General features: G+C 69.3%; 2 protein-coding genes and 1 long non-coding RNA gene across 6 annotated transcripts; 2 read left to right on the forward strand and 1 right to left on the reverse strand.

Moving 5' to 3' along the window:
- Window positions 1-5,634, forward strand: LOC308249479. 2 transcript variants are annotated; one of them, XR_013960733.1, is made up of 4 exons: window positions 1-782; window positions 1,170-3,264; window positions 3,987-4,376; window positions 4,473-5,634. It is a non-coding gene; the product is annotated as an uncharacterized lncRNA (long non-coding RNA). The 2 variants fall into 2 exon arrangements; XR_013960734.1 differs by lacking the exon at window positions 4,473-5,634 and having other exon boundaries at window positions 1,170-2,494; window positions 3,149-3,264; window positions 3,987-4,101.
- Window positions 5,635-7,263: 1,629 nt separating this feature from the next.
- Window positions 7,264-10,911, forward strand: DPP7 (dipeptidyl peptidase 7). Of its 2 annotated transcripts, XM_080671047.1 has the most exons (13): window positions 7,264-7,570; window positions 7,643-7,756; window positions 7,840-7,979; window positions 8,087-8,250; window positions 8,417-8,552; window positions 8,642-8,723; window positions 8,877-9,043; window positions 9,224-9,284; window positions 9,560-9,678; window positions 9,880-10,036; window positions 10,152-10,216; window positions 10,468-10,538; window positions 10,628-10,911. In XM_080671047.1, exons 1-13 carry the CDS (start codon window positions 7,489-7,491, stop codon window positions 10,761-10,763), a joined length of 1,494 nt encoding a protein of 497 aa, XP_080527173.1. In that variant the 5' UTR covers window positions 7,264-7,488; the 3' UTR covers window positions 10,764-10,911. The 2 variants fall into 2 exon arrangements, with proteins under 2 accessions (XP_080527173.1, XP_080527172.1); XM_080671046.1 differs by having other exon boundaries at window positions 7,353-7,756.
- Window positions 10,912-11,709: 798 nt separating this feature from the next.
- Window positions 11,710-21,235, reverse strand: MAN1B1 (mannosidase alpha class 1B member 1). Of its 2 annotated transcripts, none has more exons than XM_080668085.1 (13): window positions 20,991-21,235; window positions 20,277-20,385; window positions 19,583-19,698; window positions 18,703-18,857; window positions 18,373-18,482; window positions 17,109-17,294; window positions 16,307-16,455; window positions 15,826-16,014; window positions 14,324-14,514; window positions 13,616-13,736; window positions 13,091-13,288; window positions 12,871-13,002; window positions 11,710-12,493 (listed from the first exon to the last, which is right to left on the reverse strand). In XM_080668085.1, exons 1-13 carry the CDS (start codon window positions 21,099-21,101, stop codon window positions 12,290-12,292), a joined length of 1,971 nt encoding a protein of 656 aa, XP_080524211.1. In that variant the 5' UTR covers window positions 21,102-21,235; the 3' UTR covers window positions 11,710-12,289. The 2 variants fall into 2 exon arrangements, with proteins under 2 accessions (XP_080524211.1, XP_080524212.1); XM_080668086.1 differs by having other exon boundaries at window positions 18,615-18,857.
- Between the last annotated feature and the right edge of the window lie 946 nt (window positions 21,236-22,181).

A 22,181-nucleotide genomic window follows, 5' to 3' on the forward strand; every position in this document is an offset into this window, starting at 1 on the left:
GTGTTGAGCTGGAGGTTTCCTCCACCCCCCCATCATGGGTTGGAGTGAAGCTAGAGAAAGCCTTTTAAAAATATATATTTTTTAAAATTGATTTCAGAGAGGAAGGGGGAGGGATAGAGGGGTAGGAACATCAATGATGACAACCACTGATCGGCTGCCTCCTGCACGCCCCAGACTGGGGATCGAGCCTGCAACCCGGGCCTGTGCCCCGACCAGGAATCGAACCTCGACCTCCTGGTTCCTAGGCCGATGCTCTAACCACTGAGCACTCTGGCCAGGGCTGGAGGAGGCCTTTGACTGGCTGCCCCGCTGTGACAGATGAACTGGCTGAGACAGGGACCCCTCTGCATGCTGGGGAGGCAGATTCTGTGGGGAGGCCCAAGGAGACCTGGGCTGCGGCCTCTGCCCCAGGGCTCCCCACGGGAAGGTGTTCTTGGGGTGCACGTACACCCCAGGGCTGGCTCATTCTGCCCAACAGCACGAGGAAGGACCTGCTCCTGCCCCTCCCTCACTCCAACCACCAGCTCCAGTAAGGGCTGTCAATCATCAACACAGCCCCTCCTTGGCCTCAGCCCATTGGCTGAGGGATCATCACAGGACCCAGGCAGACCACTCATGGTTCTTCCCCAGGATTTTAGCCAGATGGAACCTGGGACAGGACCCCATTTCTGCCTCCTCTCTGGGGGCGAGTCCCCGAGGACAGGGCTCACGAGCCGCTGGGAGACACGTTTCTGCCGAGAGGAAGCCAGTTGGCGAGGACGCCGACGGGTCGGGCCCAGCAGGTGTGCAGGAACGATGCTCAGACACCTTCCCCACGGCCCCGATGAGCCCTCCTCCCGAGCCCCCCTGCTGGGAGGGCCCACCCCAAACTGGGGGGGGGGGGCTGGCTGCCAGCAGGCCTGATCGGGGCCTCTGTTCCCTGATCTGGGGAGACCCGGGGGCCTCCCGACCCAGGGCAGCTGCAGACCCCAGCCGTGCTGCCGCGCTTGCCCTCGTGTTGACGTCCACGCGCACCCCCTGTCCGCGCCACTTCACGGCCTGCCCCACCACGGGGTCCCTTCGTCCCTGCCTTTCCAACTCCCCTCTCCCGGGAGACCCTCTTCCCAGCATCGCAGGGTCCCCACACATCCCACGTGGGCAAGACCCGTCACCTTTCGTTCACCCCACAGGCATTTACTGAGCACCTACTGTGTGCTAGGCGCAGCCCTGAGGGCTGGCTGGGGCTGCAGCAGCGGAGAAGTTAGATCCGACTCATCCGGCCAACCTTAGGCCACGGCGTGCAGCGTCACGTACTCAGGAATAAAGAAAGCGGAACAGGCCCGGCCGGCGTGGCTCCGTGGCGGAGTGTCCACCTGTGAACCAGGAGGTCAGGGTTCCATTGCCGGTCAGGGCACGTGCCAGGTCGTGGGCTCCATCCCTCGTGGGGGGCGTGCAGGAGGCAGCTGGTCCGCGATTCTCTCTCATCATTGAGGGTTCTCTCTCTCCCCCCGTCTCCCTTCCTCTCTGAGGTCAATAAAATATCCGCACAGCACCTAGACTTTACAGAGGGGTGCAGTGAGGGGGGACACTCCCTGCCTCGCTCGCACAGACCAGCTAGGTTCTGGGACCAGTTTTGTTGCCTCATCTCAAACCTAGGGCCTTGGCTTCAAGACCTCCGACAAAGAATAACCATCGCTTTATTTCCGACAATTGCCTGTGTTACAATCAGCCAGGGCGCCGGCCCGTTCTTAAAATGGCGCCGCCCGAGCCACCGTCACGTCCAGGGCTCCGCGGCCCGTCGTAGGACGGAAGGAAGTCACACCTGACCCAGCGGCACGCAGCCTCGGTGCACACACGTGAGTTTAATCCACAAAATCCCCGCGGCGGGAAACCTTGGTATCACAGTCACGTGCCCGTGGCCTCGCTTTGTCTGTCCTCGGCCAAGAGGCGGAATTTGGAAAAAACCGTCCGTCGGCCCCGGTGCTTCTGAGACCCCGTGGAGGTTCGGGGGGCAGGGGGCAGGGGGCCGGGAGCTGGAGTGCGGCCACTTAGAGCCCCAGTGCGTCCCCGGCGGTCACGGGGCGCCCACACGCCACGTCGGGCAGGGGCAGGTCCGGCGGGGCCTGAGCCTCCACACGCCTTGCGGATCGCTCTCCGCGGCCTGTGTGCGGACAGAAGCGGACTCGACGTCCGTTTCCCTCCTCGTCTTAACCTGCCCCAGTGCATTCTGCTCCGGCATCCGGCCCAGCCGGTCACCCGCTGCCAGGGAGCTGCCCCCGGTGCAGCCGCAATAGAACTGCCACGGCCCTTCTGAGCTCCTCCCTGTCCTCACCGAGGCTGTCCCCGTGGGAGAGATTCCCACTGGTGTTCTTTCCAGTGAAAGTGCCCCTTGCGCCCCCGCCTCAGACATGGAAGCAGCTGTCCAGGCTCCAGCGGAACGTGATCCTCTTCCTCCTGGCCTTCCTGCTGTGCTGTGGGCTCCTGTCCTACCTCAGCGTGGCCCACCAGTGGACAGGTACCTGCTCCGGGGGCGGCGGAGGGGCCGAGGCGGCGGCAGCCGCTGGAACAGCCCCAGGGGCCGCCAAGGGCAGGGAATGGGCAGCACCCCCAGGTGAAGGGGCGTCGCGTCCCCGGCCTCCCGGCTGGACACAGGCGTTGCTGCCAGACCTCGGGCTGCTCCCGCGTCTGCCGTGGGCAGGTGTCCGCCCGCTGCCCTGCGGTGGAGGCTTGCGGTCAGCGCACCGCCCTGTGTTCGGGAAGGACGAGAGGACGGCTGGGAGCTGGAGGGTGCAGGGACCCTCCGAGGCGCCTGAGCTGCGGGTTTGACAGGAAGCTGACAGGCAGCCGCGGTCCCGGCGTCCTTCCCCAAGTGGAAACATCCAGGCAACGCCATGGGGGCTGTGGGTGGGGATGCGGACAGCAGCCACGGCGCGGAGAAGGGGGGCTCTCTCCGGCTGTTCTTGAACGCACGTGGGGGCTGTGGGTGGGGATGCGGACAGCAGCCATGGCGCAGAGAAGGGGGGCTCTCCGGCTGTTCTTGAACGCACGTGGGGGCTGCCCGAGGCCGGAGGGGCCCGTGGTGAGGAGGCAGGAAGCGCGTCTGGGTGCCCAGGGAGCGCTCAGGTCCTCGGGGCCCGGGCGCTGGCGCTGAGGCGGTTCTCTGGTTCAGCCCCGAACAGCAGGCCAGCGGAGGAGCAGAGGGGGAGGCCCGCACACCCGCCCGTCTTGCCGGCTCCTCGGAAGGCAGATGCCGACCCGGGACCGGGCCCGCGGCCGCCGCCTCAGGTACTTGCCACGAGGGCGGTCAGGCTGGCACCGGCTCCGCGCCAGAGGCCTCGGAACAGGACGCGGGGCTCCAACCGATGGCGAGGACGCCTGTTCCCGCCATCTGATGGGTGTCTCACGCTCACGCTGGTCCGGGCGGTCGGGCGACCCCTGGGGAAGGAGGAGGCGGGTCTTCCTTGGACCTGGGCTGCGCGCCTGCTGCTCCCGGGGCCTGGGTTTGGGGGTGAACCGAGCAGACCTGTCCTCTCCCTGAGCCAGGGCAGCCTCTCTGAGGACAGGACCCGGAACAGCGCTGTGGGGGCTGAGGGGCCCTGCCTCTGGGGAGCGTCGAGAGCAGGTCGGGTCCAGGAGCTGCCCAAGGCAGGGGGCTCGGCTCATTGGGGGCTGAGACCCAGCAGGGCCCGGATGGGGAAGGGGCCAACCAAGGCCAGGCCAGGCCGGGCCCTGTGCGTCCTGGGCCTGTGACAGCAGAGACGTTCCGGGCCAGGGCTTCGCCCTCACCCAGGGGGCACCAGCGTGTGCAGTCTCCACCCAGGTCGGTCAGGGTCAGAAGATGGGGTGAAAGGCCCCCCAATCTGCAGGTCACTGTGAGGAGGAAGAGTCCAGCGTGTGCACAGCCCAGGGGTCGGGTCTGATGGGAGAGACCCGGTGGACAGGGAATGGCAGCCGGTGGGCAGGGAGCTCCCCTCACCAGTGACCTTCCGTTTGTGATGTTTGTCTAGAAGCCTCAAAGGCACGTGCGGCGGGGCCCCCCCAACCTGCAGATCAGAGCGCCCCACAGAGACGCGGGGGACAGGCGGCAGGATGATGGCAGGAGGAGGGACGAGGCGGCGGACGAGGCTCCTCAGGGAGAAGACCCGCCCGGGTCGGTCGGTCGGTCGGTCGGTCAGGTCGGTCAGTCGGTCGGTCGGTCAGGTCGGTCGGGTCGGTCGGTCGTCAGGTAGCAGGAGCCGCAGTGAGCGCCGGGCGGAGGCTGCCTGTGGCGTCGCTTCTGGAAAACAAGCAGAAAGGGACAGGTCTGGCGTCGCGGCCTGGCGTGGACACCGGGGTCTCCGGTGAACCCCCAGAGCACAAGCAGCAAAGGAGGAAACAGACGGGCCGGACGCCGTCGGGTAGGAGCTTCTGCGCAGCCGGCGCGGTGCCTGCAGAGGAGGAGGAGGAGGGAGCCGGAGCGGGAGGAGGACGCTCAGACCGCTCCTCCGACACAGGCCGACACCAGGGCGTGTCCTCAAACGCTCCCAGCTCCCCAACACGCAACCACAGAAGCAGCTTCACCGACGGGCACGTTGCCGTACGAACGACGTAACACACGGCCAGGGACCGTGATCACGCCTGCCGCGCACGGGTCCGAGCTGAGAGCACACGCCACCTGGGGACGCCTGGCCCCGACGCAGACACGGGCAGAGCACCTCAACAGCCGGGCCACTGAGGCTGGATGTCAACCCATGAACCAGGAGGTCACGGTGCGATTCCCGGTCCCGGCACGTGCCCGGGTTGCAGGCTCGGTCCCCAGTGGGGGGCGTGCAGGAGGCAGCTGATCCATGATCCTCTCTCTCTCTCTCTCTTTTTTTTTTTTTTACTTTTTTTCCTTTGTTCATCCTCACCCGAGGATATTTTCCATCGATTGTTATGGAAAGTGGGAGAGAGAGGGAAAGACAGACAGAAACATCGATGTGAGAGAAACACACTAACTGGTTGCCTCCTGCACGCGCCCCAACCAGGGCCCAGGCCGGGGAGGAGCCCGCAGCCGAGGTCCGTGCCCTTGACCGGCATCGAACCGGGACCCTTTGGTCCGCAGGCCGACTCTCTAACCACTTAGCAACACCGGCCAGGGCTCACCTTTGGTGTTTCTCCCTCTCCCTTCCTTTCTGAAATTAATTAAAAATTTTTTTAAAAAGGAGGGACATTCTGACACACGCTAGGACACGCGTGAACCTGGAAGACATGATGCTGTGAAACAAGACAGACACCCAGACCCCCGCCTGGGAGGTCAGCAGCACAGGTGGACCACGGACATGGCCAGGCCACAGACACGGCCGGACCACGGCCATGGGAAGGACACGGGCGGGGGCCACGGACACAGCTGGGACATGCCACAGGCAGACCACGGACACAGGGGGACCACGGACACGGGCGGGGACCACGGACACGGGCCGGACCATGGACACAGCCGGGACACAGCCACGGGCAGGACCACGGACACAGCCGGGACACAGCCACGGGCAGGACCACGGACATGCCGGGCCACAGACACGGCCCTGCGGAGCTGTCAGGCGGCGGCCAGGTGTCCGGGCTGATGACATCGCTTTGGAAAGGGATCAGGAGGAGCTGCGTGAGCTTCCCAGGGGCACCAGGTGGAGGGCAGCAGGTACCTGGGACCCCCTATCCTTACCTCCCGTCGCTGCCGCCTGGAGGTCTAAAAGGGCAGAGCGGGGGTGCTGGGTCCGGGCCTGGCTCCCAAATCTGCAAATTGTGGTGGGGATTAGGCCCCGGCTTTGTCCCCAGAGCTCCTGGCCCCAGGCTCTGAGGGGAGGCCCTGAGGGGAGGCTGCCGGACCCCAGACGCGCCCCCCCCCCCCCCATGCAGGGCTACCACGCAGAGCAGGGCCGTCCGAGAGGGAGCAGGACACTCCTTCCGGTGACCCCTGGGTGGAGAGCTGCCGGGGGCCTGCGGGGAGCCTGCGGGCCGGTGCCTGCGCTGAGGGGGGCAGGAGCTGGAGCAGGAGCAGCGAAGGGGCTGCCGTCCGGGGGAGACGCTGCGAGTCCTGGTCTCTGCCCCGCCCCGCCTCCGCCGAGGCCACGGGCCCCGAGCGGGCGGCTGCCTACTTCACACAGGACAGGCAGCCCTGGGTGCAGCCGCGGGAACACAGGAACATGGACACGGGGATACGGGGACACTGGTACTTGGAGACACAGAGACGTGAGGAGGGGGACACGGGGACGCGGGGCAGGGGGCACGGGGACGCAGGGACGCGGGGGCAGGGGCACAGGGCCGGGGGCGTGGTGACGGGGACACAGGGGTACCGGCACAGGGACACGGGGACACAGGGCTGGGGGCACGGGGACTGGCACACGGAGACGGGGACGTGACACGGGGGACACGGGGTACACGGGGCACACGAGGGCACGGAGACCGAGACACAGGAGCAGGGGCACGGGGTCACGGAGACACAGGGGTAAGAACACAGGGATGGGCACCCAGGGATGGGGGCCCGGGGGCACGGGGGGTAAGGGGAGCAGGAGGACACGGGGACGGAGACACAGGGACACAGGGACATGGGGACACAGGGGCAGGGGGAGCAGGAGGACATGGAGACGGGGGCCGGGCAGGGACTGGGGGCACCAGGCGGCCAGGGGGCCACACCCATGGCTGGTGTGATGTGGGCTCATTGTCATCATCTGTTGCCTCAGTGACGGCCTTGGGACTGGGACCCTGGCCCCCCAGTGGCCAGACCTCCCCAGCCAGCCCCCAGCACCCAGTCCTGTCCCCGCACTGGCTGGGCAGAACCGGGGTCACGCTGGCCAGGGGCAGCCTTGGAGGGAGTGTCGCTCCTCCCTCTGCAGCCTGTGGGGGGGGGCGGCAGGCGGCTCTGCGGGTCTGGCCCTCACCCAGGTCCTGGACTGGGCACTGAGCAGCGGGAGGGCCTCTCTGTCCTCAGGCAGAGGCCTGCCCCCCTCCCTCCCCCCCCCCCCCCCCCCCCCCCCCCCCGCTTTCAGCAGCGACATCCTGGCTGCCCCACCCCTGCCTGGGCCCAGCCCGGCCCGGGTTTCTCAGGGAAGGTGCCCGTGGCATGGGACACCCCACCCCCACGTTCCAGGGCTCCCTCCCTCCCTCCCCCTTGGCCGCCTCCTCCCCCCGCCCCCCAGGTCTGTCTGCAGCGGGACCTGGCCCAGGAGACCTCAGCGTGGCCGTGAGGCCGGTTCGGGGGCACTGGTCACCCCTCCCGCCTGGCGCCTGGCACGGACCTGGCACGAGCAGGACCGTCTGGTGACCGGCGGGGAGCGGGCAGCGGGCAGCGGGCAGCGGGGAGCGGGCCAGGCCCCTGCAGCAGCCGCGTGCAGGCCCATTCCCAGCGCCGAGCCCCCAGCCTGCACCTGCCCCGCAGCGCCCATCTCCAAGGCGACACGGTGGCTGCGGAAGCGTGAGGACCGCCAGCCCCGCCCACCGGCCACGTGAGGGTGCCCGGCGGGTCATGTGACCGCTCGTGCAGCGCGCCCAGCAGACATGGGCCCCCTTCCCCCGCGCGCCCTGCCCGGTGTCCTGGCGCTGCTGCTGGCGCTGGGGCTGCCCAGCCTGGAGGCGGCGGGTAAGTGGGGACTCCCTGCGGCCCCCCCGGCCCCCCCTCGGCCGCCGGTCCGCTCAGCGAGGTGCCCTCCAGCCCACAGCGCCCTGGACCCCGGCTTCCGCGAGGGCTACTTCGAGCAGCTTCTGGACCATTTCAACTTCGAGAGGTTCGGCAACAAGACCTTCCCGCAGCGGTTCCTGGTGTCCGGTGAGTTGCCCGGGGACCCCCGCCCTCCCCCCCGGCCCGGCCCGGCCCGGCACAGGCCTCACCCCTTCCTGCCTCCCCCGCAGAGAGGTTCTGGAAGAGGGGCGAGGGCCCCCTCTTCTTCTACACGGGCAACGAGGGCGACGTGTGGGCCTTCGCCAACAACTCGGGCTTCATCCTGGAGCTGGCGGCCCAGCGGGCGGCGCTGGTGGTCTTCGCGGAGCACGTGGGTCCGGGGCCGCCCTGGGCAGCGCGGGGCTGGTGGCCGCGGGCGGGCGGGGCGGGCCGGGCGGGCCTTGGCGAGGTCACTGCCCCGCGCCGCCCCGCCCGCAGCGGTACTACGGGAAGTCGCTCCCGTTCGGCGAGCGGTCCACGCAGCGCGGGCACACGGAGCTGCTGACGGTGGAGCAGGCGCTGGCCGACTTCGCCCGGCTGCTGCAGGCGCTGCGGCGGGACCTCGGGGCCCAGGACGTCCCCGCCATTGCCTTCGGCGGGAGGTGGGTCCTCACCGCTCCGTTCTCTCCGGGGACCCAAGGGCCTTAGACCTCTCAGGTCCTTCCCGGGCCCCGGGGTGGGGGAGCAGAGGGGAAGGGGCTGGGAGGCGCCCTGGGCGGCAGGGGCTGTGTGTGGGGGGCCACAGCCTGCATCTTGCGTCCGGACCAGCTACGGGGGGATGCTCGCCGCCTACATGAGGATGAAGTACCCCCACCTGGTGGCCGGGGCGCTGGCGGCCAGCGCGCCCGTGGTGTCTGTGGCGGGCCTTGGCGACGCCCACCAGTTCTTCCGGGACGTCTCCGCGGTGAGTGGGGGGTGAGGGGGGCTGGGGCCTGGAGGTGGGGATGGGGTTCCCTGCGTGGCCCCGGTTGCAGCCACCTGTCCTTCCTCCAGGACTTTGAGGGCCAGAGTCCTAAGTGTGCCCAGGGCGTGCGGGACGCCTTCCGGCAGATCAAGGACTTGTTCCTGCAGGGAGGTGAGGAGCGCGCCCCCCCTCCACTGGCCAGCAGCCCCCAAAGGCCTGCCTTCCCCCCCACACCTCCTCCCCTCTCTGTATTCCCCCTCCCGGCCAGCAGCACCCTCCCCCACAGCAGCCTCCAAAGGCCTGTCCCCCCCCCCTCCCCTGCAGCACACGACACGGTCAGCCGGGCGTTCGGCACCTGCCAGCCGCTCTCGGGCGAGAAGGACCTGGCCCAGCTCTTCGGGTTTGCCCGGAACGCCTTCACCATGCTGGCCATGATGGACTACCCGTACCCCACCGACTTCATGGGGCACCTGCCCGCCAACCCTGTCAAGGCAAGGACTTCCCCCCCCCCATCAGCCCCCCCAGGCGGGCAGGGCCCGGCCAGCTTCCCAGGGTGGGCGACGCCAGACACCCGAGGGCCGCCACCCCACATAGCTTGGGGCCAGGGCAGGGCGAGTGGGAGGGGTGCAGGCCGTGGGGGTCTCTGGCTGAGGCTCCCCGCTGCCCCCCAGGTGGCCTGCGAGCGGCTGCTGAGTGAGAGCCAGAGGATCGCAGGGCTCCGGGCACTGGCAGGTGCGTCCACCCTTGGCCCTGAGCCCTGGTGCCGAGAGGGGGCCCCCGATGTTGGTGTGGGGATCCTGGGGGACCTCGGGGCCCAGGACACTCCCACATCACCCCCTCCTGCCCCATGGCCCAGCCTGGGGTCACTGCCCCAGGGGCCGTGGGAGGTCTCGGCCGGGAGAGCAGGCACTGCGGCTGCAGACCCGGGGCCTCGCCCTCCTGGGCACAGGAGGTCCTGAGCGGGCAGGTGGGGGTGCCCAGGCACCGGCTCAGCCCCCTCTCCCCAGGGCTGGTGTACAACTCCTCGGGCACGGAGCCCTGCTACGACATCTACCTGCAGTACCAGGCCTGCGCGGACCCCACCGGCTGCGGCGTGGGCCCCGATGCCAAGGCCTGGGACTACCAGGTATGGGGGGGCTGGGGCTGCGGGGTGTGGGGGCGGGGCCTGCAGGGTGGGGGCTGTGGGGTGGCGGGGGGCCGGGGACTGCAGGGTGGGGGGTGCCGGGGACTGCAGGGGGGGGGCGGGGGCTGCGGGGTTGGGGGGCGGGGCCTGCGGGGTGGGGGCGGGGCCTGCGGAGGGCTGGGCGCTGAGTGAGGCTGCCCACAGGCCTGCACGGAGATGAGCCTGACCTTCTCTAGCAACAACGAGACGGACCTCTTCCCTGCGCTGCCCTTCACGGAGCAGCTCCGCCAGCAGTACTGCCTGAACACCTGGGGCGTGTGGCCCCGGCAGGACTGGCTGCACACCAGCTTCGGGGGGGCCGGTGAGGCTCGGGGGGGGGGCGGGTGGTGGCCGAGCCAAGGTCTGAGCCGCCTGCCCCACAGCTCACTGAACTCGGGACCCCACCTGGTACCCCCAACCTGCTCTGTCCCTTCCAGACCTCAGAGCCGCCAGCAACATCATCTTCTCCAACGGGGACCTGGACCCCTGGGCAGGGGGCGGGGTGAGTCCATGCAGGGTTCCCCATGGGGCTGGCTGGGCCTGGGCCATGTCCACACCCGGGCCTTCCCCTCCTGGTCTATGGGACCAGGCCTCTGGTCACCGCTCCTCTCCAGTGAGGCCAGTCGAGGCTGCGCAGCCACCTCTTGTTACTGCTCTAGCTGCACCCCATGGGGGCGTGTGCAGGCTGCACGGGAGGGTGGGGGCCGGCTGCCGGAGCCCCCTCCGCACACCTGACGGGCGTCTGACTGACAGATCCAGAGGAACCTGAGCGCCTCGGTCCTGGCCATCACCATCCGAGGGGGCGCACATCACCTGGACCTCAGGTGGGCCGCCCTGGGAGGGTGCTGCGCCTGGCCCAGCCCATGGCTGGACCTGGCAGGGTGCTGACCCCCGCCCCCACCCTGCTTCTCAGGGGATCCCACCCGGCAGACCCCCCGTCCGTCCGGGAGGCACGCCAGCTGGAGGCCACGCTCATTGGCCAGTGGGTCGAGGAGGCCAGGCGGACGCAGCACAGAGTCTCCAAGGCCGAGGGGCACTCCCCCCGCTAAGACCGGCAAGGAGTCCAGGGCAGGCTGTGCTCGAGGGAAGGGCTGAGCACATGTGGGGGCCTCGCCAAGCCCCATGGGGGAGGGAGTGGACACAGCGCACGCGTGCCCAGCCTTCCCCATCAGACACAATAAAAGTCCTGAACCCCAAGTTTGCTGTTTGTGGGTGATGGGGGCCTGCTTTCCTGGGGCCAGCTGAGCTGTGACACCAAAAACCAGAGGCCACCCCAGCGTCTGCACCTCCCTTCTCCGCCGTTTTCAATGTCCCCAAGTGATGCGCCCCAGGGAGCTGCCCCTCCCAGTCCATCTTTGGGGGCCCTGGGCGGAGGTGTCTCAGGCCTGCCCTCCTGCTGCACAGCCTGGCCTGCGGAAGCCCACGCTCAGCCCCGGGGCCTGCATGGGGGACCCATGGGGGGGGGGGGCGGGGAACGGCAGCCACAGCGCGGGGCCAGAGGCCACTTCAGGGCCAGGCCTGCAGCTTTCCGACCTAGGAGAGGCGTGCTGGGCCCTGGGCCTGTGGGGAGTCAAGGGCACGCGTCTGAAGGCCCAGGCCCCGGGAGCCCAGACCTGGGCAGAGGTGTGTCCGCGCTCGGAGAGGCCTGGCTTCAGAGGGAAGTGCATTTCCTAAAGTTGCTGAGGGCTAAGGGCTGCCCGCTTAACATGGCAGAGACGGCCCCGTCCCAGGTCCCTTGGTCCTGGGGGCAGAGGCCCAGGCAAGGTCCAGGTGGTCTCTGCGGACACTAACGGGTCAGTCCTAAGGCCGACGCTGTGGGAGGGAGAGGACACCCCCAGGCCCCGAGGGCCACCTGGAGACCACGCCCGGGAAAGCAGCACATGGGGGTGTGAGGTGCCAGCAGGTCCTGAGCTCAGCGGACGGGGGTTGACCAGCCCAATGCCCCTCCCACCTCATGCCAGGCGCAGGCCACGCACGCACACGCACGCAGCAGCGTCGGAGCAGATCCGCTTTATCCCGAGTGAAGGTCCGTCCCATCGGGAGGCCGGGCGCAGGGCACACCTGCCCGACGACCCCGCGGGATCCCTGAGTCCAACACGTAAACAGCACAGCCGCCAGGAGCCCCATCAGTGGGGTCACAGACACCCCGAGGCCGAGCTGCACTCTGGTCCCTTGCTCTAGCCCTGAACACGTGGGCCCGGGGCCCCCCGATCCGGGCCCCCGAAGCCCGTGCGCTGGCTGGCGGGGCGTCCAGGTTTCAGGAATGTGAGCCATGACGGGTCCTCAGGAGGAGAGGCCGTGCACGGGGCCCTGCACACAGCGCCGGTCTCCCCCCTGGTCCCTGACGATGTCCCGAGGGAACCACCGCTGGGCAGACACCTGCTGCCCGCGGCCAGCCCAGCTCCTCACAGCCCGGTACGGCCCGGCCCAGCTGCCTCCTGGCCTGTCGCCCAGCTGGGCCGACACCACACGGCCAAGGTCAAAGGACAGTGGGCCTGTCCAGGGCCAGGGCCCCGCTGCCAGGCTCCTCCAACACCAGAAGTGAGACCCCAGGGCAGCGCCCCACGGACCCGCCCTAGGCGGGGGCCCAGATGGGCAGGGGGTGGGCCTCGGTGTTGAACACGTAGGAGTCCAGGCTGAGCAGGTCCATGTCGTCGGAGAAGAGCAGGTACAGGTACTTGAGCGTCTCCCCCAGGAAGAAGCTCTCCATCTTGTCCCTGGGCTGCGGGTCGTGCGGGTCCTGGACGTTGCTGATGGAGGAGTAGCCGCCCGAGGGGACCTGGAGGAGCCGCGGCAGGGTCACTCCCTCAGGGGAGCTGCATGGCCCGGCGGGGCCTGGGATGGGGGCACCGAGGGCCACGGGACTGGCTGCCCCGGGCGGTGCCAGCTGCCTGGTGACGGACGGGAACGCTGCCTCCAGAACCTGCAGAGGCCTTGCTAAGGCCACTCCCAGCTCTGCCCAGCGCGGTGGACCTGGGCAGGGCGTGACCTCTGTGCTGTGGTCTGAGGACGGGGCACTGCGGTCCTGGTGCCCATCTGGGGGAACAGGGCTGCCTGGGCCCGTGGAGGGACCCTCCCCACATGGCGCCCGGGGCGGGGGGTGGGCGGGGAAAGGGGCCGGAGGGAAGGGGCGTGAGGCGCGGGCCGGCCGCTCACCCGCGTGTAGGTGTTGAAGCTCTGCAGGATCTCCCAGCCCCAGTCCTGGTAGGTGCGGTCCCCCGTGAGGCGGTACAGGTAGAAGAGGCTCTCCACCGTCTCGGGGCGCAGCAGGTTGTGCCTGTCCGCCGGCTGGGGGCACAGGCGGCGTGAGGCCCGCACAGGGCCCTGGGCTGCCCGCCCTGCCCTGGGCTGCCCGCCCTGCCCCGGCCCCACTCACCTTGACCTGCACATCCTTCTGGTCCTTCTGCGCGTGCAGGTTGAAGTGCGCGATCTCGGGGCTCAGCCCCGTCGCCATCTGCCTGTTCATCTGGTAGCAGGTGTCCATGAGTGCCCGGGCCAGGTCCATGTGGTCAGCGGGCAGCCCGTAGTGGGCGCCCAGGGCCAGCGTCCCTGGCAGGAAGCACACCAGGTGGTCCTGAAAGTGAAGGGCCTCCTCACCACCACGGAGCCAGCCTCCCCTTCCCAGGAGCCCTTGGGCCTCCACGCCAGGAGCTGGACACCGCGGCCGGGAGCAGCCTGGCCTGGCCTCTCCCTGGCCCCCAGCCACAGTGGATCCCGGTGCAGGGGGGCAGGTGCCTGTGGCCCTCGGGTCACCCCCCCACTGTGGGCACAGCCCAGGCCGGGCAGCCAGTCTGCCTGGGCCGCACTCCTGGGCCACAACCTCCTTGTGCTCTCCTGGCCCTAACTCGGGGCCCACACGCCGAAGCCCGGGGCGGCCAGGGCCGGCCTGCACAGCACGCACCATCTTGGCGCTGAAGCGGCCGTGGGCGAGCTCCCCGACGAAGGTGAGCTTGCTGGGCTCCGATCTGCGCAGCAGGTGCCTCCTGATCCCCTCGACGGCCTCCAGGTAGTCGTCCCGCAACCTGGGAGCAGGCCCGGCCTCAGACCGGAGGGCGCACAGCCCGGCCTCGGACCGGAGGGCGCACAGCCCGGCCTCGGACCGGAGGGCGCACAGCCCTGCCCAGGTGCAGGCCCCAGGGGCGCTCACACCCTAAGGGCTGCCTGGCCGCCTGGGGGTGGGGCCTGGGGCGGGTCAGCCGTGGGGCAGGGCAGTGCCTTCTGCTTCCCAAACACGTTGTCCCTTCCCACCAGCCCGAGCCCTGGAGGGCGGCTCCCCAATGGGGAAGCCCCGGCGGGAGGGGCAGCCACGCCAGGGCCCCACGAGGGGTGTCCGGGTTTCCCACGCCCTGAGGGTTGCTGCACTGTAGGGAGCGGCCCACTAGCTCCAAGGAACCCGCAGAGGGAGCCCAGGGGTCCTGGTGCCCTCCCTCCAGAGGGACTCGCGAGGCTGCATCCGCCCCTCCTCGGGGAGGGAGCTGGGCCCGCAGCCAACACAGACACCCGCTCAGCACCAGCTCAGGGCCAGGCCCTGCCCTGGCACGTGCTGTGCAGAGAGCAACTGGGTCCCCACAGGCGCCCCTGGAGCTGGGACGGCGCAGAGCGGCCTCACCGCGTGTCCTGCCGCTGGCCCTGGATCCACTGCTTCAGCAGGTACTCGTAGTAGCTGTCGGCCCTGGCGCCCAGGGTGAACACGCCTCCATGCGTGAAGAGGCCGCTGTGCGTGTTGATGAACATGGGCACCAGCCCGTCCTTCTTCCCCGACAGGGAGTGGACGTGCCGGGTCACCTCCTCCGCGGCCTCCTGGGCAGACGGGGGAGGGCGGGTGAGCGAGGGCGCCAGGCAGCCAGAGGGCTTGGTGCACTCCGCCCGACCATCCACTCCCCGGCAGCAAGGCCCGTGTCCTGGATGCTGCTCCTGGCCACCGCCCGGCCAGCCCACACCTTACAGTGCCCTGCTGGTCCGCAGACGTGGCCGCCTTGGGGCCAGCAGCCACCAGAGGCCCCGACGCAGGGCTGGCCTGTCCTCTGGGCAGGTGGGGCCCCTGCAGGGACGGGCCTGAGGCCACACCCAGTCCCCAGGACGCCGCCCAGCGTGGCACCTGCTCCGCCTCCTGAGGGGGAGGCAGGCACGTCCCTCCTGAGCCCAGGGCTGCTGCTGACCATCGACTGCCCGACTGCTGTCCCTAGTGAACGCCTGCTCCCCCTTCCAGACCCACCAGCCCGGCTCGTCTGAGCTCACACCTCACGGGGGCGGCACCAGCAGGAGCTCCACAGCCCGTGCACCTTCTCCGAGGTCAGGACCCGGCCCGGGGCGCTTTCTGGGTCTCTACCCAGCGCATCCCCCGTCCCGACTGCTAACTTCCTCTCGATTCCTCTAGTCTCCAGCGGCTGCACACGCTGGGCGGCACACGGCCCGAGGCCGTCTCAGCACACACGCCAGGCGGCACACGGCCCGAGGCCGTCTCAGCGCACACGCCAGGCGGCACACGGCCCGAGGCCGTCTCAGCGCACATGCCAGGCGGCACACGGCCCGAGGCCATCTCAGCACACACGCCTGGCGGCACGCAGCCCGAGGCCATCTCAGCGGCCATCTCAGCAGCAAACAGCTAACGCTGAGGCCGTCACTCCACCTCAACACAAAGACAGCACTCGCACCGAAATGTGAGCTCGGCCCGATCCACGGGCCCCGGAGGCCCCGGAGGCTGCCAGCGGGGACAACCGCAATCTCACTGGCACGTCAACAACGTGCGACCCAGCAGCCGTGATGGGGCCTCGCATGCTGCCTCCAAGGCAGCCGGGTCACGGTGCCAGCAGCGCTGTCAGCACCGGGAAGAGGCGCCACACCAGGCGGGGGTGGGGGGGGCGGGGTCTCACCAGCCAGCAGCGCTGTCAGCACCGGGAAGAGGCGCTACACCAGGCAGGGGGGGAGGGGGGGTGGGGGGGCGGGGTCTCACCAGCCAGCAGCGCCTCCCAGGCCTGAGCCCTGGCATCAGTGAGGAAACAGGACTCGAGTGAGGCGTGAAGAAGAGGCAGGGCCTGGCGGCCCGGGACCAGTGCCCCGCGGTCGGCACCTGCCGCGCCGAGCCGGCCTCCGCCAGACAGCAGGCCGTACCTGGAACTTCCTGACGCCCGTGAGGCGGGAGAGCTCGCGGAACTCCAGCTGGATGCTTGTCACCTCGGCCACCGTGCTGTCCGACGTCCACCAGGGCGGGTGGGCCACGCCAGTGCCGATGTTCACGTCCGAGTACGGGATCTTGGAGGGCGTCCGGAACGCAGGCATCAGCCGATTCCCAAAGTCTTCCTGATACACACACAGCGAGGTCACTGCTGGCGGTCAGAGAGGTGTGTCTCCCTCCCATAGCACAGACCCGCCACCCGCTCCCACCCCCCAGAGCCCGCCCCCCACGGCAGCCCAGGGGCTGGGCCCTGAGCCCGAGCGTGGCCCCGTGGCTGCAGGGGACAGGCGTGCGCTCGGCTCAGCTCCTGCCAAAACAGACAAGTGAGCTCGAGGGGAGGGAAGTGGAACAGCCCGCCCGGAGCCCCCGGAGAGAGGAAACGGGGAGCAGGCGAGACCCGGGCCGGCGGGCACGCACGGCTTTCTGCAGGAAGAGCGCGTCCCCCGTCAGGTGGTAGGCACTCAGCAGGCCCCCCAGGATGCGGATGGTGCTCTCAAACAGGTTCACGTCCACGTCCTTCTGGAACTGCAACTTCTCGGACACCCACCGCCTGGCTTCTCCGAATTCTACGTGAACGGGAGAGGGCACAGGACACGCTCACGGGTCCAGCACTGCCCTAGGGCCTCCCAGTCCAGGCAACACGTGTGCTTGTCCCGCTTTCTGCTGAGGGTGCAAAGGCAGGAACCCGAGTCTTTGGGTCTGAGCAGAACGGGCCAGCGTGCGGCCGGGAGCCACCTCAGCCGTGAGCACAAGTGGTCGGTGTCAGAGGCCACGGCTCGAGGACCCGGGGGCGGCTCAGCGGCGGCCTCCAACCTTTCCAGCAAACGTCGGTTAGAAATAACCGATGACGCCGAGTCCCAGTTGGCCCCCAGCTGCGGCACAAGGTGGGCATTGAGGACGGTTCCAGTGCGGGCGGCTACATCAGACCACGTGCCACCTCCCACTCGGGGCCTCCCCGCTGCAGCAGAAACCCCGGCAGGAATGCCGCTGGACGCCCACCAGGGTCCACTTGGCTCTCGGCAGGGACCTCTCTGCTGCCCCGAGTGCCCCCAGATGCCTGGACGTGAGTGACAGAGTCCCCACAACCAGCACGCCCATTCCTGTCCCCCAGGCAAGGAGAGGCATGTCGGTGAACACGGCAGGCGGGACCTCCGGGCACGCGCGCTCACTTGCCCGCCGTCACACGCGAGAGCTCGGCGTGAGCTGGGGAGACAGGTACCTTTCTTCAGACCCAGGATCCACATGGTGTCCAGGGAGTCGACCAGCGTGAGGCCGAGGCCGAACCACTCGCTGAAGGACTTGGACACGGGCTTCAGCTCGTCATGGCCCCAGGCAAACTTGCGGTATCCGGCCCACGCGTGGCGGAAGGCGTCTATGACGGCCTGCTGGCGCTCGTTAGGGGAGGCTGCAGGGGGAAGCGGGTCAGGGGGCAGGACCTGGTCAGGGAGGAGAGTCCCTCCGGGGCCCCCAAGCAGGGAGGCTGATGAGCTGGGGAGCACTGTCCAGGGCCACGGGCAGCAGTGGGAAGCATGAAGGTCGGGGAACAGCCCGAGTGAGACCCTCGGGGCTGGACAGGGCTGTGGAGGTGGAGAGGCGCTGGGGCCTCACAAGACAGCTCGGACTCACGTCCACCAGGCCTGTCCCGTCCACCTGCCGGGCCACAGGGAGCCCCGGCGAGCGAAGGCATTTCAGGCCACAGAACAGTCACACTGGCTGCGCTGGCAACGTGGGCACGGGAACGTCCATCATGACGGGTGCCGTGATGAGGACCAGACCCCCCGCCTCTCATGAACCCGTGGACCTGGCGCCTTCCAACAGGAGATGCATGAGGTCCCTGAGTGTCCTCTCTGTGGGGCAGACGCCCACAGCTCTGCCCTCACGATCAGTGTCCCTGACAGGCCTGGCCGCCAGCCCAGCTCTGGGCCCTGCGTCCCTTCCCAGAAGTGCCAGCACCCAGCAGGCCCCCAACCACCGGGGCCTGAACGCAGGGACCCTCCCAGCTGCCCACGTCTCTCAGGCCCTGGGAGCTGCCACGGGCGGGAAAGCAAGCCTCCCGCACGCATTCCCTTCGCCACAGCCTGGACATGGGATACCGGCCTCAAGAAGCCACTTGCTGCCTGGCCAGCGCGGCTCAGTGGTTGAGCATCGGTTCGATTCCCGGGCAGGGCACCTGCCCAGGTTGTGGACTCGATCCCCAGCAGGGGCTGTGCAGGAGGCAGCCGATCAATGATTCTCTCATCCGTTATGTTTCCATCTCTCTCGCCCTCTCTCTTCCTTTTGGGAATCGATAAAAACACGTTAAGGAAAAAGGAAAGCCACGTGTCGCCGCCTAAGTTCTGAGAAGTGTGCGCCCCCACGTGCAGGGGACGCGGCCTCCCGGGGATGACCGGCACTGCGCCCTCGCCATGGACGCATCTGTGTGTCCACGTGCCCTCGCCCTCAGGATGCCCAGGTGGGGCCCAAGAGGGCACAGGGGGCCTCACCTCGTTGGTTCTGAATCCTGGGGGCCTGCAGGGAGGGCCGGGCGGGGGCCCCCGCCTTCCGGGAAGGAGCCTCAGTGCCCGGCTCCGGCTCTATCACTGCTCCCCGCCAGCTGCAGGGAGAGGAGCGTCAGCAGCACAGGGCAGGACCCGGCGAGGTGGCCGCCCGCGGGGCCCAGTCCACCCCCCGACCCGGGCCCCTTGCAGGATGGGCACGAATGGTCTGCTTCAAAGGGAAGATGTACGTCTGCCAGACGCTGTCCCTTTCTGCTTGTTTTCCAGAAGAGACGCCACAGGCAGCCTCCGCCCGGCGCTCACTGCGGCTCCTGCTACCTGACGACCGTCCTCGGCGGGCCTTCTCCCTGGAGAGCCTCGTCCGCCGCCTCGTCCCTCCTCCTGCCATCATCCTGCCGCCTGTCCCCCGCGTCTCTGTGGGGCGCTCTGATCTGCAGGTTGGGGGGGCCCCGCCGCACGTGCCTTTGAGGCTTCTAGACAAACATCACAAACGGAAGGTCACTGGCGAGGGGAGCTCCCTGCCCACCGGCTGCCATTCCCTGTCCACCGGGTCTCTCCCATCAGACCCGACCCCGGGGCTGTGCACACGCTGGGTTCTTCCTCCTCACAGTGACCTGCAGATCGGGGGGCCTTTCACCCCATCTTCTGACCCTGACCGACCTGGGTGGAGACTGCACACGCTGGTGCCCCCTGGGTGAGGGCGAAGCCCTGGCCCGGAACGTCTCTGCTGTCACAGACCCAGGACTCACAGGGCCCGGCCTGGCCTGGCCTTGGTTGGCCCCTTCCCTATCTGGGCCCTGCTGGGTCTCAGCCCCCAATGAGCCGAGCCCCCTGCCTCGGGCAGCTCCCTGGACCCGACCTGCTCTCGACGCTCCCCAGAGGCAGGGCCCCTCAGCCCCCACAGCGCTGTTCCGGGTCCTGTCCTCAGAGAGGCTGCCCTGGCTCAGGGAGAGGACAGGTCTGCTCGGTTCACCACCAAACCCAGGCCCCGGGAGCAGCAGGCGCGCAGCCCAGGTCCAAGGGAAGACCCGCCTCCTCCTTCCCCAGGGGTCGCCCGACCGCCCCGGACAACCGTGAGGGTGAGACACCCATCAGATGGCGGGAACAGGCGTCCTCGCCATCGGTTGGAGCCCCGCGTCCTGTTCCGAGGCCTCTGGCGCTGAGCCGGTGCCAGCCTGACCGCCCTCGTGGCAAGTACCTGAGGCGGCGGCCGCGGGCCCGGTCCCGGGTCGGCATCTGCCTTCCGAGGAGCCGGCAAGACGGGCAGGTGTGCGGGCCTCCCCCTCTGCTCCTCCGCTGGCCTGCCGTTCGGGGCTGAACCAGAGAACCGCCTCAGCGCCAGCGCCCGGGCCCCGAGGACCTCAGAGCGCTCCCTGGACACCCAGACGCGCTTCCTGCCTCCTCACCAAGGGCCCCTCCGGCCTCGGGCAGCCCCCACGTGCGTTCAAGGACAGCCGGAGAGCCGCCCTTCTCCGCGCCGTGGCTGCTGTCCGCATCCCCACCCACAACCCCCATGGCGTTGCCTGGATGTTTCCACTTGGGGAAGGACGCAGGTCCCGCAGCTGCCTGTCAGCTTCCTGTCAAACCCGCAGCTCAGGCGCCTCGGAGGGTCCCTGCACCCTCCCAGCTCCCAGCCGTCCTCTCGTCCTTCCCGGACACAGGGCGGTGCGCTGACCGCGAGCCTCCACCGCAGGGCAGCGGGCGGACACCTGCCCACGGCAGACGGGGGAGCAGCCCGAGGTCTCGCAGCAACGCCCGTGTCCAGCCGGGAGGCCGGGGACGCGACGCCCCTTCACCCGGGGGTGCTGCCCATTCCCTGCCCTTCGCGGCTCCTGGGGCTGTTCCAGCGGCTGCCGCCGCCTCGGCCCCTCCGCCGCCCCCGGAGCAGGTACCTGTCCACTGGTGGGCCACGCTGAGGTAGGACAGGAGCCCACAGCACAGCAGGAAGGCCAGGAGGAAGAGGATCACGTTCCGCTGGAGCCTGGACAGCTGCTTCCATGTCTGAGGCGGGGGCGCAAGGGGCACTTTCACTGGAAAGAACACCAGTGGCAATCTCTCCCACGGGGACAGCCTCGGTGAGGACAGGGAGGAGCTCAGAAGGTCCGTGGCAGTTCTATTGCGGCTGCACGGGGGGCAGCTCCCTGGCGGCGGGTGACCGGCTGGGCCGGATGCCGGAGCAGAATGCACTGGGGCAGGTAAGACGAGGAGGGAAACGGACATCGAGTCCGCTTCTGTCCGCACACGGGCCGCGGAGAGCGACTCCGCAAGGCGTGTGGAGGGCTCAGGTCCCGCCGGACCTGCCCCTGCCCTGACGCGGCGTGTGGGCGCCCCGCGACCGCCGGGGACGCACTGGGGTTCAAAGTGGCCGCACTCCAGCTCCCGGCCCCGCAAGAGAGCTTATCCGGGGAACCTCGGGTTTCCACTGGGAACCCGCTGGGGGTGCGTCCGCCCCGTCCAGCGCCCTCCCCCGCCCAGGCCGCCGAGCTTGGAACGCGGACAGTGCAGCTGGGACCAGGGCCCCCACCCAGGGCCAGCGCCTGCGCCTGCGCCTCTGGCCCGAGGCGGCGTGCGGGGCGGAGACCAGGGGGCCGCGGGGCCGTCCTCACCCGCCAGCACGAGCGGCGCCGCCGGGTTTTGCTGCCGTCGTCGCTCTGGTCAAGGCTCAGCGTCACGGAGATGAAGTCCCGCCGTGGCGCGGGCGGCGCGGGCGGATACATGACAGCGGCGGAGGCGGCCCGGGGGACCCCGCCCGCGGGCGGCGTCAAGAGGCCGGGCTGTGCGGGGGGCCGGAGGCTCTGATCTCGGGACACCAGCGGGCAGCCATCGCAGCTCGGGCAACACCCCGCCCATCGCGCTCGCCGCCAATGCGCGTGCGCCGCGCCCTCGTAACCCCACTGCGCGTGCGCCCGACTTCGAGTTGACGTTTCCGGACACCTGCGTCTGTTTACTCCGGCGCCTTGCTGTGATGTCACACCTGCGACGCTGGCGCTGTTCCGCGCCTGCGCACTTCTCGCATGGTGTGGGCGTGGCCTCGGCTGGGAGGCGGGCCGAGCTGTCAGCGTCCGGCCGAGCGCGCGTTGTCCGGTTTCGCAGTGGTGGAGCCCGTGTGCACCCAAGTCCTGTGGTCGGTGAAGACCGGCCGGCCGCTCCGCCCCCTTGGAGCGGGGCCGGGGCGGTGCAGCCACCGGGATGGAGCCGTCACTGACATGGCGACCCGCCACGGGGTTTCCACCCCTCGGACAGGCTGGTCATTGGAGCGCCCTGCGGTTCCGCACCCGGCGGGGCGCGCCCTTCCACCCGTAGCAGAACCACCCGCCGCTTTCGGGACCTGCTCGGCTCAGGGCCCGCCGTTGCTCCAGGCAGCGCTGCCTGTGACCTGTCCGGGTGTCTGCAGGGCTCCCCGCCGTGTGCATGGCCAGCTCGGCCCCTGACTGGTTTGCGCTGTCCCAGGGAGCTCCTGCCGCCCTCCCAGTCCCTTCCCTTCTAGGGGCCACCTCTCAGGTCCCTGCAGGTCTCCTCCCGCACACAGCTGTGCGGGTAGTTCTGGCGACACCCTCAAGCATCCCTCCCCGCCCAGCCTGCTTCCCAACAGAAACGGTGGCTCCTGGAGGATGCAGGGGCAGGAGGGCGCAGTCCCCAGTCTCAGACCTGAAAACGCAGGAGCCCAGCCTGGAGAGCTCCTTCAAGGGGCAGGTTCTGGGCCCACTCTCCAGGGGCCTGGCCCACTAGGTTGTCGCAAGCCCCACCCGCACCCCCAGCCTGGTAGGGAGCTGGGCAGAGCAAACAGGAGGGATTCC

The sequence above is a fragment of the Plecotus auritus genome, assembly GCF_963455305.1.
Source record: "Plecotus auritus genome assembly, chromosome: 5".
Lineage (NCBI taxonomy): Eukaryota > Metazoa > Chordata > Mammalia > Chiroptera > Vespertilionidae > Plecotus > Plecotus auritus.

Excerpts from the sequence above, each read along its gene's own strand:
- DPP7 (XM_080671046.1), top strand. The coding sequence starts at position 7,489 with ATGGGCCCCCTTCCCCCGCGCGCCCTGCCCGGTGTCCTGGCGCTGCTG. Across the intron at positions 9,679-9,879 it reads CCAAGGCCTGGGACTACCAG|GCCTGCACGGAGATGAGCCT; the intron begins GTATGGGGGGGC and ends GGCTGCCCACAG. Across the intron at positions 10,037-10,151 it reads CACCAGCTTCGGGGGGGCCG|ACCTCAGAGCCGCCAGCAAC; the intron begins GTGAGGCTCGGG and ends TGTCCCTTCCAG.
- MAN1B1 (XM_080668085.1), bottom strand. The coding sequence starts at position 21,101 with ATGTATCCGCCCGCGCCGCCCGCGCCACGGCGGGACTTCATCTCCGTG. Across the intron at positions 20,386-20,990 it reads GGCGCCGCTCGTGCTGGCGG|ACATGGAAGCAGCTGTCCAG; the intron begins GTGAGGACGGCC and ends CCCCCGCCTCAG. Across the intron at positions 18,483-18,702 it reads CCGCCGAGGACGGTCGTCAG|CTGGCGGGGAGCAGTGATAG; the intron begins GTAGCAGGAGCC and ends CTCTCCCTGCAG.